Source organism: Haematobia irritans, chromosome 4 (assembly GCF_050003625.1).
Source record: "Haematobia irritans isolate KBUSLIRL chromosome 4, ASM5000362v1, whole genome shotgun sequence".
Lineage (NCBI taxonomy): Eukaryota > Metazoa > Arthropoda > Insecta > Diptera > Muscidae > Haematobia > Haematobia irritans.
The window spans coordinates 146,072,080-146,093,086 of NC_134400.1; the positions used below are offsets into that span (position 1 = coordinate 146,072,080).

At 33.1% G+C, this 21,007-nt stretch overlaps 1 protein-coding gene across 3 annotated transcripts in view; it reads left to right on the top strand.

Moving 5' to 3' along the window:
* The first annotated feature begins 720 nt into the window (after positions 1 to 720).
* The window catches only part of LOC142237228 (proton-coupled amino acid transporter-like protein acs), a 152,631-nt gene continuing 132,344 nt past the window's right edge, over positions 721 to 21,007 (top strand). The window contains exons 1-2 of one of the 3 annotated variants that reach the window (XM_075308599.1): positions 721 to 791; positions 969 to 1,194. In XM_075308599.1, the coding sequence (XP_075164714.1) occupies positions 1,111 to 1,194 (84 nt within the window). In that variant the 5' untranslated portion in view covers positions 721 to 791; positions 969 to 1,110. Of the gene's footprint in view, positions 1,195 to 21,007 lie in introns of all 3 variants that reach the window. The other 2 variants (XM_075308598.1, XM_075308597.1) reach the window with 2 other exon arrangements.

Sequence of the window (21,007 nt, forward strand, 5' to 3'; positions counted from 1 at the left end):
CTAAGTGGTTTCACTGCAATGTGGAACGCCGTTCGGACTCGGCTATAAGAAGGAGGTCCCTTATCATTGAGCTTAACATAGAATCGGGCAGCTCTCAGTGATAAGAGAGAAGTTCACCACTGTGATATCACAATGGACTGAATAGTCTAAGTGAGCCTGAAATCTTGGGTTGCCACTATACCTAACCAAATACTGTTTAGTTAAAATTTTCTAAAAATAATTTAAATTTTCTAAAATTAACCAAAATTTTTCATCCTGTTGGATTCACTGTTTTTTCAGTGTATGTATACATTTGGCGAGAAAACAGAATATGTTCATGTTCACTATAAAAAAGTAACTTTATGTTCTTGAAATATTTTCGAAGTAATCCTATTCCTTCTCTACGTGTGGTTACAATCCAATATATCGGTATAATACCGCTACATTGCTTGTCTGAAGGTATGTAAAATTCGTGATATGCTAATCTGTACATTTTCAGATATATTCCCCAAAGTAACCAATCTTCAATATGCCTGGATTTGATATTTTTAAAATTTGAGTTTTCAGTTACAACTTAACCCACTGTGCATTGAGTTGTTTTGAAATCTGGTTTGATTTTGAGTGACAAATCAATACGAGTAGAGTACGGAGAAGGAGTACAAGAGAACGTCATGGTTGAGTTTTGAGTTTGTTTATAGCAGCTTGGCATTTTGTTTAAATTGTTTTTTCAAAAGTATTTTGAAATTATTTCTCTTCTACAATTTATGGCATAAACATTTCATACCCTCAAATTATTTTCGGTTGTAATTACGGTTTGTTTTTGTTTTTATACAAATTATTTGTTTTGCCATTTTTTATGAATTTAAAGTTTCCAGTTCACATTGTTTTCGCGTAATTAAAGTGTAACGTGTTTCTCATATTATTTAAATTCCTCATTGTACGTGCTGGTGTTGCCAGAATCGGAAACAAATAATTTTATAATTTTTTAGGTATAAAATAAGATTGTTTGATAGAGAAGGTGGCTTCATTCGAGGTTCCCGGCATTGTTACAAAACAAAAACAAAAAAATTAAAAATAAAAATAAAAAAACAAACGCAAACAATCAAAATACCATAACATTTCAGCGATAAAATGACGGGGGCCACAATAACCCAACGGAATGTCTCATCAAATAATGGAACGTCATCGACGTCTGGTCACAATACCATGGATCAAGTAAGTAGACCTTGTTTGGGTTTTCCATCACCCCTCTAAATTAAAAGTGCAAAATATATATACCGAAAATTATACCTTTTTATCAAATTTTTCCAATACTTGGATGAAAAAGTGTTAAAGCTTTGATTGTGCATAATTATTTGATTAAAAAATTATCTTTGGAAAGGCTGCTTTTCGTCTCGAAAAACGAACTTACCCACCCACCTTAAAATAGAATGTTATGTTAAAATCGAATTAAAATCCTATATGATGAACCTTTGCTAATTGTTCAATTTTCCGATTGGCCAGAGATGATGAGAATCCTATTCTATATTTTGAAGGAGTATTAAACATATCCGTGTAAAACTAATTAGATACGATTAGAGATTAAAAATGTTTTTTTTTTTGTTCAATTTTATTAGTTTTTATACCCTTCACCACTACTGTGGTACAGGGTATAATAAGTTTGTGCATTTGTATGTAACGCCAAGAAGGAAAAGTCTGGGACCCATCGTTTAGTATACCGATCGTCTTAGAATTGAATTCTGAGTCGATTTAGCGATGTCCGTCTGTCTGTCTGTCTGTCTGTCCGTCTGTCTGTCTGTTGGTGTATTTTTGTGTGCAAAGTACAGCTCGCAGTTTTAGTCCGATTGTCCTAAAATTTGGTATAGGGTCCTGTTTCGGCTCAACGACGATCCCTATTGATTGTGGAAAAAATCGGTTTAGATTTAGATATAGCTGTCATATATATTTTTCACCGATCTGGTCATAATTGGCGTGTATATCAACCGATCTTCCTCAAATTCCGTACATCCGAATATTTTATGAGTCTCGAAAAACTTGCAAAATATCAGCCAAATCGGTTCAGATTTAGACATAGCTCCCATATATAGCTTTCGCCCGATTTACACTCATTTGCCCACAGAGGCCAATTTTTTGCTCCGATTTAGTTGAAATTGTGCACAGGGAGTAGAATTAGCATTATAGATATGCGTGTCAAATTTGGTTGAAATCGGTTCAGATTTAGATATTGCTCCCATATATAACTTTCGCCCGATTTACACTCAAATGACCACAGAGGCCAATTTTTTGCTCCGATTTAGTTGAAATTTTGCACAGGGAGTAGAATTAGCATTATAGCTATGTGTGCTAAATTTGGTTGAAATCGGTTCATATTTAGATATAGCTCCCATATGTAGCTTTCGACCGATTTACACTCATATGACCACAGAGGCCAATTTTTTGCTTCGATTTAGTTGACATTTTGCACAGGGAGTAGAAATAGCATTGTAGCTATGCGTGCCTAATTTGGTTGAAATCGGTTCAGATTTAGATATATCTCCCATATATAGCTTTCGCCCGATTTACACTCATATGACCACAGAGGCCAATTTTTAACTCCGATTTAGTTGAAATTTTGCACAGGGAGTAGAATTAGCATTGTAGCTATGCGTGCCAAATTTGGTTGACATCGGTTCAGATTTAGATATAGCTCCCATATATATGTTTTTCTGATTTCGACAAAAATGGTCAAAATACCAACATTTTCCTTGTAAAATCGCCACTGCTTAGTCGAAAAGTTGTAAAAATGACTCTAATTTTCCTAAACTTCTAATACATATATATCGAGCGATAAATCATAAATAAACTTTTGCGCAGTTTCCTTAAAAATGCTTCAGATTTAAATGTTTCCCATATTTTTTTTACTAAAATTGTGTTCCACCCTAGTGCATCAGCCAACTTAAATTTTGAGTCTATATATTTTGTAGAAGTCTATCAAATTCTGTCCAAATCGAGTGATATTTAAATGTATGTATTTGGGACAAACTTTTATATATAGCCCCCAACACATTTGACGGATGTGATATGGTATCTAAAATTTAGATCTACAAAGTGGTGCAGGGTATAATATAGTCGGCCCCGCCCGACTTTAGACTTCCCTAACTTGTTTCATATTCGAGTTTGCCTAAACAATTTTATGAAAATTCACCAATACAAACAATTTCAGTGTAAATTACAGCAGGGGTCACCCAGGTAGGTGGCTCAAAGAAAACGCCCAATTTATTAAAATATTATTTTGAAATAATTCGTTTCAATTATTTGAAAAAGCAAAACTGAAGTGGTAAAATAATTTGACGAAAACTACAAAAAAAAACAAAATTGTTAATAGAAATTTTAGACAAAATTTTCTATAGAAATAAAATTTTGGCAAATTCTTCAATAGATATAAAATTTTAACAAAATTTTCTATAGAAGTAAAATTTTGGAAAAAAATTCTATAGAAATAAAATTTTGACAAAATCTTCTATAGAAGTAAACTTTTGACAAAACAAAATTTTCAATAGAAATTTTAGACATTTTCTGGAGAAATAAAATTTTAACAAAATTTTTAGTAGAAATTTTAGACAACATTTTTTAGAGAAATACAAAATAACAAAATTTAACAAAATTTTCTATAGAAATAATATTTTGACAAAACAAACTTTTCAATGTAAAATAAAATTTTAACAAAATTTTGAATAGAAATAAAATGTTGACAAAACAAACTTTTCAATAGAAAATGTTGACAAATTTTTTTATAGATATAAAATGTTGACAAATGTTTCTATAGAAATAAAATTTTGACAAAATTTTCTATAGAAATGAAATGTTGACAAAATTTTCTATAGAAATAAAATGTTGACAAAATTTTCTATGGAAATAAAATTTTGACGAAATTTTCTAGAGACATAAAATTTGGATAACATTTTTTATAGAAGTCAAATTCTGAAAAAAACGTTCAATAGAAGTAAAATTTTGCTAGATTGGTAGTTTCTATAGAAATAAAATTTTGACAAAATTTTCTATAGAAATAAAATTTTGACAAAATTTTCTAGAGACATAAAATTTGGACAACATTTTTTATAAAAGTAAATTTCTGAAAAAAAAAATCTATAGAAGTAAAATTTTGGTAGATTGGTAGTTTTGTGGCAACCGTGGTCGTCACATGATTACTACACTTAAAAAAACTACTTTCCTCCGAAACGAATTGTTAGATAAACGAAAATCCTCTTTGTTATAAAGAATTTTCTTTAGCAACAAATAAACCCGAATTTATGACAAGCGATGCGACGTTTGTCTGTAATCTTTTTATTTGTTTGTAAAGAGTAATTTATAGCGTCAAAAGAAAATTGTGTTTGTCTCGTTCCTCAGAAAAGAAAACTCTTTTTTACGTGTATACTAAATTTATTATTCCGTTTGCAACGCATCATAATATTGATCTCAGATTCTATATTCCTATATTTGTGCTCCTGGCGAAATTGTGAAACAATCAAACGATGTCGATCCGTCTAACCATCTCGTGAAACCATGCTAACTTTCGAACGATACAGCTATTGGCTAGAAACTTGGAACAATTTATTGTAATAGATGTAGATCAGATGGTATTGCAAATGAGCCATATTGGACCACTTTTAGGTATACACTCAAAAGACACGAGGAATGACAATTTTGGTTAATAAAAAAGGTAAATTTTAGAAAATTTGAACTAAACTGTATTGCAAACGCTGATGTCACGCCGATTTCACAAAAAAAAAAGTAAATGATTTTCGACAAATTCAAAAAAAAAAAATTATTAAACATAATTATTTTTTTTTTTTGTAGTTGTTATAGAAAATTTCGTAGTTTGAAGAAGAAAATTCAAGTTCAAAATTTCAAAAATGGGTGCATCATTGGTAAAATTTACAAATTTTCAGAAATTTTGAACAATTTTGTGGGAGACACGAATTTAGTAGGTTAGGTTAGGTTAGGTTAAAGTGGCAGCCCGATTAAATTTCAGGCTCACTTAGACTGTGATACCACCATTAGCGTAGCTATACAATTTTCCTAGGGGGGGCTAAAAATTTATAGACTGAACTTATAGGTTCAATTAATGTTTTATTTCATAAAATTGAATAAAAAATTAGGCATCAAAATAACTCGACAATTAATTTATAATAAAGCAACTAAAAGTAGTTCCACACTTTTCCCAGCAAAAAAATTGTGAATTGTTCTAAAGTCACAACTTTAAAAGTACTTCCAAAAATGTCCTCAATTATTTTAACTACACAGGAAGTTTTTTTACTTCATTTTTTTCATATTTTTATTTTAATTTTTTGTTTTCTTTTTTTTCAAATAGTTTAAAAAAAGGGTAAGAATAAATAAATTGGTACAAATTATTCAAATTTTGCCACAAAACTGCTAAATCCATTATAGAAAAATTGATAATTTTGGAAATTATTCAGAATGCATTAAAAATCATAAAAACAATATAAAAATTATTTATTTGGGAAAATATCACAAAATATTTTAATTCACATTCAAAACACTGAATTCGGATCTCACCTTAAGAAGCGATGCAAATTCATTGCAACGGCTGTTGAAACGGTGGACATTTGTCCTATGACAAGCTCATAAAGGGTGATTTGTTAAGAGCTTGATAACTTTTTTAAAAAAAAAAAACGCCTAAAATTTGCAAAATCTCATCGGTTCTTTATTTGAAACGTTAGATTGGTCCATGAATTTACCTTTTGAAGATAATTTCCTTTAAATGTTGACCGCGGCTGCGTCTTAGGTGGTCCATTCGGAAAGTCCAATTTTGGGCAACTTTTTCGAGCATTTCGGCCGGAATAGCCCGAATTTCTTCGGAAATGTTGTCTTCCAAAGCTGGAATAGTTGCTGGCTTATTTCTGTAGACTTTAGACTTGACGTAGCCCCACAAAAAATAGTCTAAAGGCGTCAAATCGCATGATCTTGGTGGCCAACTTACCGGTCCATTTCTTGAGATGAATTGTTCTCCGAAGTTTTCCCTCAAAATGGCCATAGAATCGCGAGCTGTGTGGCATGTAGCGCCATCTTGTTGAAACCACATGTCAACCAAGTTCAGTTCTTCCATTTTTGGCAACAAAAAGTTTGTTAGCATCGAACGATAGCGATCGCCATTCACCGTAACGTTGCGTCCAACAGCATCTTTGAAAAAATACGGTCCAATGATTCCACCAGCGTACAAACCACACCAAACAGTGCATTTTTCGGGATGCATGGGCAGTTCTTGAACGGCTTCTGGTTGCTCTTCACTCCAAATGCGGCAATTTTGCTTATTTACGTAGCCATTCAACCAGAAATGAGCCTCATCGCTGAACAAAATTTGTCGATAAAAAAGCGGATTTTCTGCCAACTTTTCTAGGGCCCATTCACTGAAAATTCGACGTTGTGGCAGATCGTTCGGCTTCAGTTCGTGCACGAGCTGTATTTTATACGGTTTTACACCAAGATCTTTGCGTAAAATCTTCCATGTGGTCGAATAACACAAACCCAATTGCTGCGAACGGCGACGAATCGACATTTCACGGTCTTCAGCAACACTCTCAGAAACAGACGCAATATTCTCTTCTGTACGCACTGTACGCATTCGTGTGGTTGGTTTAATGTCCAATAAAGTAAACTGAGTGCGAAACTTGGTCACAATCGCATTAATTGTTTGCTCACTTGGTCGATTATGTAGACCATAAATCGGACGTAAAGCGCGAAACACATTTCGAACCGAACACTGATTTTGGTAATAAAATTCAATGATTTGCAAGCGTTGCTCGTTAGTAAGTCTATTCATGATGAAATGTCAAAGCATACTGAGCATCTTTCTCTTTGACACCATGTCTGAAATCCCACGTGATCTGTCAAATACTAATGCATGAAAATCCTAACCTCAAAAGAATCACCCTTTATTACATTCATTGCTTCTCCGCCAATTTTGCACCACTTCTAGACCCAAAAAGAACATTTTCACTATTTTTGGCAGCATTATTAAGATATTACTTTATGAAAGAATAGTTTTAATACCAATTACTATTTTTTTAATTAAATTGATAAAACTAAATCAATCATAAGTTCAACCACAGCTTTATTTCATAAATATCTGACTTCAAACATTGCCATCGGCAACTGCTACCACAACCCAAGTAATTCGATTGTTCATGAAAGTCTTTAGCGGAACTTTGTGCGATTGTATATACTTGTTTAATTTTTATAAAAATTAAAAAAAAAACTATTGACATTTATTGAAAAATGGAAAATCATAAATAGAGTTTCAAATTCTGGGGGGGGGCTAAACTTTTTCTGGGGGGTCTAAGCCCCCTCCCCAGAGGCCTTCCTACGCTTATGGATACCACATTAACTACAAGTACCTATTGCATATGGGCACTTCTAGTTTTAACCGCTGAACCTTCTCGATTATTTTTCTTCGCTGAACCAACCAGATTGTTTCAAAAACATTAGCAGACTGCATAAGTTAACGTTTTCCAGATCCGCCAGTAATCTGAAGCTATTTGCTCCTAAAAGTTGCTTGCGCTTTACACAAAATGCAGGACACTCACACAAGAGGTGTTTAATTGATTCTTTTTCCTCCGCATCATGACAGCTCATACAATAGTCATTATACTTCGCGCCAATAGTTTTTGCAAAATCGCCTATCAGACAGCGACCCGTTATAGCAGATATCAGGAGTGATATCTAACGCCTCGAGAACATTAGCATATCTAGTGTGCGGTTTAAGTTGAAATGGGCCATATTTGCTAGGTGTCGTTACAACCCTTGCAATTCTCCCATCGAACATTTGCCATCATAACAGCCTTCTCACGCAGCATGAGCTTGCAGGTACCTAGGGGCATACCAACAAATTCTAGTTCCCCTGGAATATGTAAGGTAGTTCCTAGCCTTGCCAACTCATCCGCTTCGCAGTTCCCCGGTATGTTCCTATGACCAGGCACCCATATTAGGTGAATATTGTTCTGCTCAGCCATCTCGTTGAGAGATTTGCGGCCGTCTATGGCCGTTTTTGAGTTAAGGAACACAGAGTCCAAGGATTTTATTGCAGGTTGACTGTCTGAGTATATATTAATGCCAATATTGCTTGGAGCATTACTTCTCAGCCAATTCACCACTTCTCTTATTGCTAATATTTCAGCCTGAAAAACACAGTGATTAGGTAATCTTTTCGCTATTTGAATTTCCAGATCTTTAGAATATACTCCGAACCCCACTTGTCCATTCAATTTGGAGCCATCAGTATAGAAATCTATATATCTTTTATTCCCCGGGGTCTGTGTACACCACGCCTCACTGTTGGGAATTATAGTTTCAAACTTTTTGTCCAAAAGTGGTTTTGCCAGGGTGTAATCCACTACGTTTGGCACATCTGGCATTACTTTGAGGACCGAACTATGACCGTACGTTTTTTCCGACCACAGCGATAGCTCGCGCAACCGCACAGCCGTTGTTGCAGCTGACTGTTTGGCCAAAATGTCTAAAGGCAATAGATGTAGCATAACATTAAGGGAGTCTGTTCCTGTCTTACTAAATGCGCCTGAGATACATAAGCTCGCCATACGCTGAACTTTATCTAAACAAGTCGCTTGCTGAAGTACCGGCCACCAGACTACAACACCATATAGCATTATAGGTCTAACTACTGCCGTGTATAGCCAATGCACAATTTTTGGTTTTAGTCCCCACTTTTTCCCTATTGCCTTTTTGCACGAGTACAAAGCTACCGTGGCTTTTCTCGCCCTCTCTTCAATATTAAGCCTAAAATTCAGCTTCCTGTCCAAAATAACGCCAAGGTATTTTGCACACTCACCAAAGGGAATTTCAGTACCCCCTGAGGAAATGGGCCTAACCGTGGGAGTTTTGCGATCTTTGCATATATGGCTCACATTTTTTTTTGTTTTGAGTGTAGCACCATATAATGCCATTCCCAAATTTGACTCATGTTACCTCATGAAGAACCTCAAACGATCTGATTGAAATTTGGTGTACGATGTCAGTATATGCCATTTAATAATCGTTGAAAAATTTGTCCATTTCGGTTCATATTTATATGCAGCACCCATGTCTCGAGATGTGAATTCTTAAACCTCATGCAGGAACAAATTTCATTATCTCTGGTTGAAATTTAGTTTACGATATTAATATATGTCTTCTCACTATAATGAAAAAATTGGTCTACATCCATTAATTGTAATGGCGCTATAAATATGGTCCCGAATCCTAAATGTAGTAGAACCCGCAAAAAATTATGTGGAAAACAACAACACTATATTTTTATGTTTTTTTTTTTGGGGAGTGACTTCATTTTATATTTGGGGCTCGTTAGCATTATCAAAATAAAGTCCATATTTCAAATGAAAATAATCCCCAATTTCGCATTCTGGGATTTAACAATGGTGGGAACTATGCACACTTTTATTGATTCGAATAGAATTGTACCGTATCAGTTTTGCATAACTGGCCTTCGGTCAGGGTTTAAGTCGTTCTCCTATGAACAGAGTCAAAAGTGGATATTTTTTATTTTTATTATTTTATTATTTAATATCTTTTTTCTAAAACTTCATAGTTTTTCATCAATTACGATTGATTTTCATCAGTTACGGTTCATTTCTTTTAAATTTTAAATCAAAAGTGAAAATGAGTCCTAATTTTATTTTGTGGTCGATTTCATCTTCAGTTATATTTTATTATGGCTCATTTTCATAGGGGTCATATTCATTCCCAGCAAAAAAACCGTCGCCAAAAAAGTAATGAAATTGTTCTTTTTGGATCCGGAAGTGGTGCAAAATTGACGCAGAAGCGATGAATTAAACATGGACTTGTCATAGGTTAGGTTAGCTAACCTAGGTGTGATCTGAATTCAATGTTTTGGATGTAAATTAAAAAATTCTGTGATATGTTGTCAAATAAATATTTTTTATAAATTTTTATAATTTTTAATGGATTCTAACGCTTGTCGGAAACGTTTGACTTCAAATATTTTCAAAAATTCACAATTTTTTCAGATTGGATTTAACATTTTTTTTCGACAAAATTTAAATGAGTTGTACCATTTTATGAATTCTTACTCTGTTTTTAACAAAACAAACAAAAAAAGGTTCAAATTACCCATTAAAAGTATGACAAAAAATCAAGTTATAAAAAATTGAATCAAAGAACTTCCTGGGTAGTTAAAATAAAGAACATCATTGGGAGTGCATCTTCTGGAAGTGCTTTTAAAGTTGTGCCTTTGGAAGAACTGGGTTATGAAACGTCACTCTACATTTGTGACCCTGTCTCATTTGTGTTTTGGGGCTCATTTTCCTGGAACCCATTTTCATACCGCCCACAATTATATATAGACTCCTCTATATAATTCGCTCACGATCTAAAGTGTCTAATATAGATATTTGATCTTCTTTTTTTATCGAGCATTGGCTCCATATGGAATAACTTACAATGTTAGGAAATTTAAGGAAACTTTGCCATTGGCAGCTGTTACCACAATACAATTAATTCGATTGTGAATGCAAGTCTTTAGCAGAAATTCGTATGCAATCCATGACGCGGAGGGTACGTAAGATTGGGCCGTATATTCTCGTTTTCTTTAGATAATATTTCCTCGTTTTAACAAAGCATTAGTAAAAATGTATACCCATGAATTTTCAGTTTTGAATTGGAATTTCTCATTTTTCATGTCTTATCAATATTATAACTTTGATTATATTTAACTTGCCAATCTCGATAACTTATTTCTATTTGTTGGGCGTCAATGAGAGATTAATGATTTATAAATTGTTGATCGATTTTCTAGATTCCTCAATGGTTCTTTAGATAAAGTATGCAACGTTTTTAAAATCGCCATTAAAATCCAGTAAATTTATAATATAATACATTATCTGAAAGATAAGATTCCAAGAGATAACTGAATTGAATCAAATACTGGGTTATCCACAAAAGTATTAACAAAAAGTATCGATGATTACAGCAATCACCGTTTTTAATTTCATTTGTAACATAACGATTTCAGAGTGAACTTGTAAGACTATCTAACAATGTCCGTCGGCCTGCTCACCTGTCTGTTGTAATCACGGAGCTGCAGCCTTGAATATTTGTTTTTTTTTTTCGTTGCAAGCACATCATGTTCAAAATTGGGCTATGCGAGGGTTGTCATTTTATTTGGCGGAATTGGGCAACCCTAGTGTCAACTGATAGCACTATTGTACAGCATGACATTTTTGAGTTTAAACATACTCAGAATGTTTTCACATACGAGTGTTATTTGTGTTGTTTACAGCAACTTAAATATTCATCTCTCCCACAAAAAAAAAATGGAACGTGAATATTTTCGTGCGAATATTATTTACGACTTTCGACGTGAATGAACTCAACAACAGTGCATCGCCGAACTTAATTAAATTTCTGTCGATGAAACTCCGTCAAGGACCCGTGTTTATCGATGGTATGGTGAGTTCAACCGAGGTCGTACACGCAAAAACTAATTCGTCCCTCCCCAAACGAAATTTTAGACAAACAAAGTTCGTTTCTCATTTGCTTTTCGCTGTAAGGAAGTTTATTTGGAAGAAAAGTATATTCTTTTTGTGATAAACGTTTATTATTTTCCAGCATGTAAAAACAATTTAATAAAGACTAACTCAAAAAAAAAAAAAAAAACAACAAGTATATACGGCCGTAAGTTCGGCCAGGCCGAAGCTTATGTACCCTCCACCATGGATTGCGTAGAAACTTCTACTGAAGACTGTCATCCACAATCGAATTACTTGGGTTGCGGTAACACTTGCCGAAATAAAATTTTGATAAAAGTTTCTATAGAAATAAAATTTTGACAACATTTTCTATAGAAGTAAAATTTGGACAAAATTTTCTATAGAAATCAACTTTTAACAAAATTTTGTATAGAAATAAAATTTAGTCAAAATTTTCTATAGAAGTAAAATTTGGACAAAATTTTCTATAGAAATCAACTTTTAACAAAATTTTGTATAGAAATAAAATTTTGTCAAAATTTTCTATAGAAATAAAATTTTGTCAAAATTTTCTATAGAAATAAAATTTTGTCAAAATTTTCTATATAAATAAAATTTTGACAAAAATTTCTATAGAAATAAAATTTTGTCAACATTTTCTATATAAATAAAATTTTGACAAAAATTTCTATAGAAATAACATTTTGACAACATTTTCTATAGAAATAAAATTTTGACAAAATTTTCAAAAGAATTAAAATTTTGACAACAATCTCTATCGAAATAAAATTTTGATAGATTATTTTTGGCTCGAGTGGCAACCATGAATATGAACCGATATGGACCAATTTTTGTGTGATTGGGGATCGGCTATATATAAATATAGACCGATATGGACCAAATTTGGCTTGGTTATTAGCGGCCACATACTTACACCACGTAGCAAATTTCAACCGGATCGGATGAATTGTGCTTCTCTAAGAGACTCAGGAGATCAAATCTGGAGAACGGTTTATATGAGGGCTATATATAATTATGGACCGATATGGACCAATTCGTGTCCATATCGTGTTTGTTAGAGACCACATACTAACACCACGTTCCAAATATCAACCAGATCGGATGAATTTTGCTCCTCCAAGAGGCTCCGGAGGACAAATCTGGGGATCGGTTTATATGGGGGCTATATATAATTATGCACCGATATGGACCAATTTTTGCATGGTTGTTAGAGACCATATACTAACACCATGTACCAAATTTCAGCCTGATCGGATGAAATTTGCTTCTCTCAGAGGCCTCGCAAGCCAAATCGGGGATCGGTTTATATGGGGGCTATATATAATTATGGACCGATGTGGACCAATTTTTGCACGATTGTTAGAGACCATATACTAACACCATGTACCAAATTTCAGCCTGATCGGATGAAATTTGCTTCTCTTAGAGTCCTCGCAAGCCAAATCGGGGATCGGTTTATATGGGGGCTATATATAATTATGGATCGATGTGGACCAATTTTTGCATGATTGTTAGAGACTATATACTAACACCATGTACCAAATTTCAGCCGGATCGGATGAAATTTGCTTCTCTTAGATCGATCGCATATTGGGGCTATACGTAAAAGTGGACCGATATGGCCCATTTTCAATACCATCCGACCTACATCAATAATAACTACTTGTTGCAAGTTTCAAGTCGATAGCTTGTTTCGTTCGGAAGTTAGCGTGATTTCAGCAGACGGACGGACGGACATGCTCAGATCGACTCAGAATTTCACCACGACCCAGAATATATATACTTTATGGGGTCTTAGAGCAATATTTCGATGTGTTACAAACGGAATGACAAAGTTAATATACCCCCCATCCTATGGTGGAGGGTATAAAAAAAACTTTGGTCGAAGCAGGGATCGAACCCACGACCCTTGGCATGCAAGTCGGACGTAGCAACCACTGCTCCACGGTACCAAACTAAATGTTTGTTTCTGTTAAATAAACTTTGTTTATTCGGTTCGTGGGCGCCGCAAGCTATATATAACTTATATGGATATTTATCTATTGATGACCATAACAGGTACATAGCTCAGTGGATAGTGTGTTGGCTTCCAAAGCGCATGGTCCACGGTTCGATTCTCCGTCCAGGCGAAAGGTAAAAAAAAAATTTAAAAATTTATAAAATCGTATAATTTCTTCTACATTCTTGGTATTACAGGAAAAGGTGTTAAGAACTAAAAAACCTCGTTGATGTGAGAAAGATGTGCGGGAAAATGCAATTAGCAAGAAAACAATGTTTTGTTTTTGAGATTGCCTTTATGATAATGTTTTTAACTGGAAAAGAATAAACGTTTATCACAAAAAGTATATACTTTTCTTCCAAATACACTTCCTTACAGCGAAAAGCAAATGAGAAACGAACTTTGTTTGTCTAAAATTTCGTTTGGGAGGAAAGAATTATTTTTTTGCGTGTAGAAATAACATTTTGACAAAATTTTCTATAGAAATAACATTTTGACAAAATTTTCAAAAGAATTAAAATGTTGACAACATTCTCTATAGAATTAAAATTTTGACAACATTTTCTATAGAAGTAAAATTTTGCCAAAATTTTCTATAGAAATAAAATTTTGACAAAATTTTCTATAGAAATAAAATTTTTGTAGATTATTTTTGGCTCGAGTGGCAATCATGATTATGATATATGGGGGCTATACGTCAAAGTGGACCGATATTGCCCATTTGCAATACCATCCGACCTACATCAATAAAAACTACTTGTGCCAAGTTTCAAGGCGATAGTTTGTTTCGTTCGGAAGTTAGCGTGATTTCAACGGACGGGCGGACGGACATGCTTAGATCGATTCAGAATTTCACTACGACCCAGAATATATATACTTTATGGGGTCTGAGAGCAATATTTCGATGTGTTACAAACGGAATGACAAAGTTAATATACCCCCCATCCTACACTGAAAAAAAGCATACCGGGTTCCAAAGATTTTATCTTTACTTTAAAAAATTTGGTATTGATTCCGAGCCAAAGAAGCGGAGAATACAAGTAAGGATACTTTTAAGACACAATTCTCTTTTAAAATCGGGTTTTGTGTACTTGCTTCTAGGAAGCAAATTTTAATTTTTCGCTTTTTCAGCTTTTTTTCTTCATATGCTATCAAAGTCCTTTAAAAACAAGTTAACGACTACTTTATTTTCCAAATTAAGACTCGACTTCCAGTAGAAATTATGATATGCTTCATGTAAGAAACGTCTTTTAAAATAAAGTGTTGAAAAACATGTCCTATTTTTGAACGATTTTTTGCTTTGTAGTCAAGATGCAAAAAGACAACAAATTTAAAGACAATTTCATTAAATTTAAAGATTTTTTCTAAATTTTTAAAGTCAAGTTGACCTTAGCCCAAACATTTTTTCTTTCATGTTATGATACCCATTTTTAAATCAAATCACTTAATTATAAGGACAATACGACTTTATTGAAAAGTTTATCGACCTTTGGTCAAGGAAAAAAACTTTATACTAGAGAAATGCGTCTTCTATGCTAAGCAAAATTTGCATTCGTATTTTAAAGACATGAAATCTTTGACCTCACGACAATATTTTTTTCAGTGTATGGTGCAGGGTATAAAAAAATAGGTCGTTAAAAATGTCTCTGTTTAAAAGAAGCCGCATCTTTAGCTTGGAATCAATATACAAAAATCTGTGGATTAAAGTAAACTTTTGTTTGAGTGTGGGTTGGCTTTTTGTCGGTATATTATATCGATGTATTGCACGTTTCTTTAAGAATTTGTAAACGTGATTTTTCATTAGAAAACATATAAATAGTATTTATTACAAAGTTATGATATTGTATCGGAGTGGCAGCCCGATTAAGATTCAGGCTCACTTAGACTATTCAGTCCATTGTGATATCGGATTAAGCGTTTGAAGTATATATTTTTTTTCTTAATAAATACATGTTATCTGACATTATGTACAAAGCTGCAACGGTATGCTTAATGACGCGATATTATATTTAAATAACAGTACTTGAGGTATATGGGCGGGACCTACTTTCGATTGACATAAATGTCAATAGGAAGTGGTGCCACTTATCACAAGCTAATTTCTGGGAATTCAAAATTAATTATTTTTAATCACACAAGATAACTTTCCCGAGCTGAATGTTCGATAGATAAGTGTATCTTAATTAAATGGACGAAAGCCAAAAGCGGCCCCCATTAGAAATGACAAAATGTAAAACAATATATATGTTTTAATATATATCCATAAAACTAGACCTTGGATTATGACTATGATATCGTTATACCTAGGCGCCATGTACATATATGATAAATATAAATAAATACTGATACTAAAATTGGAAAATTTGCATATGGATTACTTTACAAAAGAGTTCACTTTATTATTCAGTTTTTGGCAGAAATTTTAGTAGCACTGTGACCGAGTCCGAGGTAATAACTTTTAGTTAGAATTGTAGAAAAACAAAAAAAATATTTGAAAATGTAATAATAGTGGAGAAATTATATGAAAAAAAACAAACAAACCACACACATTAACCATTAAAAAAATAAACATTCAAATACTCTGAAAATAGTGAATAAGCCACAAAAGTTTTATATCCTAGTAACTGATGAACTGTCTGTAATGATATAACATTGGGTGGTAGTGTATTATTAGTTCTAAGATAGACTTAATGTGATTAAATCAGAGTAAAACTTGAAGGAATATTAAACTTGCTTGCGTTTCAATGAATGTGAAAATTTATTATTCTACTTTCAAACATCTACATGAATGAGCAAATCGTCAGAACTGGTTTTCAAATTACATCGTAACAAATTGAGATTCTGAACATGAACGGCAAACAATTTCTTATGGGAACTAAAAAAAAAAAAACAAATAAGAAAATATATGCAAATAATGGTGCTATACAACTATTATGAATAATGTAGATTGTATGCTCATATTTCTTTTCACATCAATGTAATTCTCAAAGTACGAGTAAAATACCTTTATTTTCTCAATGTTTTATTTTTACTGGAAGTGCAAATGACTGCCAACACCTTTATATGACATCGTGGAAGTTAGAGTGAAATTGATACAAGTACGATAAATATCTACACTAAAAATAAGTGAGTAAAGTAGAAAGTCGGGCGGGGCCGACTATATCATACCCTAAACCACCCCTTCTAAATTAGTAAACCTAAGCATTTGTGGGGTATCATTAGTATAGGTTTTGGAGTATCATTGGTATAGATTTTGGATAACATAAAGACAATTTCATTAAAATTAAAGAATTTTTCTGAATTTTTTAAGTCAAGTTGACCTTAGCCCAAACATGTTTTCTTCCATATTATGATGACCATTAACCAGTCGAATAATTTAATTATAAGGAGAATACGATTTCATTGAAAAGTTTATCGGCTTTTGGACAAGAAAAAACATTATATTAGAGAAATGCGACTTCTATGCTAAGCAAAATTTGAATTCGTATTTTAAAGACATGAAATCTTTGACCTCACGACAATATTTTTTTTTCAGTGTAGGATGGGGGGTATATTATTTGTCAATCCATGTGTGTAACACATCAAAATATTGCTCTCAGACCCCATAAAGTATATATATTCTGGATCAAGGTGAAATTCTGAGTCGATCTAAGCATGTCCGTCCTTCCGAACGAAACAAGCTATCAACTTGAAACTTGACACAAGTAGTTGTTATTGACGTAGGTCGGATGGTATTGCAAATGGGCCATATCGAATCACTTTTACGTATAGTCCCCATATAAACGGACCCCCAGATTTGGCTTGCGGAGCCTCTAAGAGAAGTATATTCCATCCGCTTTGGTTGAAATTTGGTACATGGTGTTGGTCTCTAACAACCATGCAAAAATTGGTCCACATCGGTCATTAATTATATATAGCCCCCATATAAACCGATCCACAAATTTGGCTTGCGGAGCCTCAAAGAGAAGCAAACTTCATCCGATCCAGCTGGAATTTGGTACATGGTGTTGGTATATGGTCTCTAACAACCATGCAAAAACTGGTCCACATCGGTCCATAATTTTATATAGCCCCCATATAAACCGATCCCCCAAATTTGGCTTGCGGAGCCTCAAACATGCAAAAATTGATTCACATCGGTCCATAATTAGATATAGCCCCTGTATAAACCGATCCCCAGATTTGGCTTGCCGAGCCTCTAAGAGAAGCAAACTTCATCCGATGCAGCTGGAATTTGGTACATGGTGTTGGTATATGGTTTCTAACAACCATGCAAAAATTGGTCCACATCGGTCCATAATTAGATATAGCCCCTTGTAAACAGAACGCCAGATTTGGATTGCACAGCTTCCAAGAGAAGCAAATTTTATTCGATCCGGTTGAATTTGGTACACGATGTTCGTATATGGTCTCTAACAACCATGCAAAAATTGGTCCACATCGGTCTATAATTATATATAGCCCCCATATAAACTGTTCCCTAGATTTGAACTCCGGAACCTCTTGGAGGAGCAAAATTTATCCGATCCGGTTGAAATTTGAAACGTGGTATATGACCGCTAACAACCATGCCAAAATTGGTCCATATCGGTGTATAGTTATACATAAACGATCCCCAATCACACAAAAATTGGTCCATATCGGTTCACATTCATGGTTGCCACTCGAGCCAAAAATAACCCTACGGGAAATGGATCAACCCCAGGACCGGTACAGGGTCAGTTCCTGGTGTGTATGGAGTCACAGTCACAGTTCTGGTCCAAGCGTATGGAATGGACAAGTCACTTTAACATGGGTTTGTCATTGGCTGGGAAAATTTACACTTTAGGAGACGACTTGGACTCATCCCAAATAACACGTCCTGGAAAAACTTAGTAGGACTATCCCATAGACAACTGCTATTGAAAAAGTCTGGGACAAAGTTTTAGGACCCTGTTGCCATCCGTATCGCACTAGAAAGGAATATGTTGAACAACAAATAATTCTGATAGTGGTATTGTAGTAAAAGTGTGGATTCAAAAAGATTTTTAATATCAAATTAGTATAAAAATCAATAAATTATATGACAATTAAAAATGTTGATAAATTGAAGCACTAGTACAAGTCTTGTAATGGGTCTATTAGTGGCAATTTGCACTAATTTCCCGTAGGGAATCTTCCAAAATTTAATGGCTATAAAGAATTTTGTTAAAATTTTATTGCTATAGAAAATTTTGTCAAAATTTTATTACTATAGAAATTCTTGTAAAAATTTTATTTGTACACTCTCAAAAAAAAAACGCTTCTCTAACATATGTTCCAAACATATTTTGCAGGAAGCACATATATTATTGGATACTGCCGAAACATTAATATGTTTGTTTTATGTTAGCATATTATATGTTTGGAAGCATTTTGAATCCAAAAATAGTATATGCTTGGAAGAATTCCTCAAAGAAGATTGTGCCCATTTCCTCAGATAATTTTCACTTCCACGAATATTTTGAGTTCTTCGCATCTTTTTCTGTAATACAAATATGCTGTTTTTTTCAAATGTCTATTCTCTTGGTTCCGTATGTCTATTCTCTTTATTCCAAATACTCATTCTAATATTCAAATTAAATAATATTTAGACTTAAGCATATTACATTTTTGGCCTTATCATGAAACAGTTTTCCGAAACTACATACAAGCGGTTTCACAGAAATTGCTCTCATTTCATTCTCGCTGTGTTATGTTGATATCTTTTTATTCAACCTTCCCGGTTTCCATCTCTATTTCTTTCTCTATACTAACTCTCTCTCTCTGTCGCTCTCTGAATAAAGTATCACAACATATATATGTTTACTCGAAATTTGTAAATTTATATATGTACACATTCACACATATTATTTTTATGAAACATTCATGCCCCAAACATAATATATTCTAACATATTAACATATATGTCCCAAACATTTTGTGTTAGTTTTGGAACATTACATGTTTGCACTTAAATATGTATTGTGTTTAAAAATTGTGCCCGAAACACATTTTGTTTATATCGGAACATATGAAAAACATATTTTTCTAACAGTGTATAGTCCATTTATAAAATGTTTTCCGGGAATTTAACTTATTGAAAATACTGAAGATCACAGTTTAGGTTACCACTCTAGCAAAAAATAACGCTACGGGAAATGGATAAACCCCAAGGACCGGTACAGGGTTAGTTCCTGGTGTGTATGGACCAGTCACAGTTCTGGTCCAAGCGTATGGAATGGACAGGTCACTTTATATTTATATATAATATATTTCTCTTGTCTTTTCCAATCTTGATTTTATAATAAGTATTACTATGTATACTTGAAATAGATTCTTCAAATGGCTAAACTGTGATCTTCAGAATTTTCAATAAATAAAATTCCCGGAAAACATTTTATAAATGGTCACTTGTTGTGTCGTTTGTCTTGTTTAATTGTGGAATACACGTTTTTTTAATCAGAGTAATTATTCTATTTGATGCTAAACATATTGTTCTAAACTATTTCTGTTGCAGGCATCTGCTCAACTTAATTACTTTCTTAGCAAATGCATTTACACTTTTAAGTCAGTCTCTAAAAAAAAAAGAAATTCAAATAAATATACAGTAACATCATCAAAACAAATGATTTGTAGAGATGGCATTCAATTTGATTAATTATCAACTTGATTTTAATGATATTCATTCAACAATTCGATTTTACGGCTTATTACACGATAAACTAATAGTGTTTATATGAATAATAGCCAAAAATGATTTGACTCGAGAATCGAAATAAGTAGTACACGCAAAGACAAAAACGTGTACCGAAAACGTTTTTGTTTTATTATAGTTTTTTTGAATTTCTTCGAAAATTTTAAACTTTTATCACCAAAAAAAATTTGTTTGTTACAAAATATTTATTTTTTCAACAAAAAAACAAGTATACACGGCCGTAAGTTCGGTCAGGCCGAAGCTTATGTACACTCCACCATGGATTGCATAGAAACTTCTTCTAAATACTGCCATCTACAATCGAATTACTTGGGTTGCGGTAACGCTTGCCTATGGCAAGGTATCTTAAAACCTCCTTACACCGTCTTCTAAATTATAAGTAAGTCCATACGTGGTATATATTAAATTAAAGAGGACCGATTAAATACGTATATAATTCAGTTTGACAAAATTTTCTATAGAAATAAAATTTTAACAAAATTTTATATAGATATGAAATATTGACAAAAATTTCTATAAAAATGAAATTTTAACAAAGTTTTCTATAAAAATAAAATTTTAACAAAATTTTCTATAAAAATAAAATTTTGACAAAATTTTCTATAGAAATAAAGTGTTGAAAAAATTTTCTATAGAATTAAAATTTGACAAAATTTTCTATAGAAATAAAATTTTGGTAGATTATTTTTGGCTCGAATGGCAACCATGATTATGAACCGATAAGGACCAATTTTTGTGTGATTGGGGATCTGCTATATATATATATATATATATATATATATATATATATAT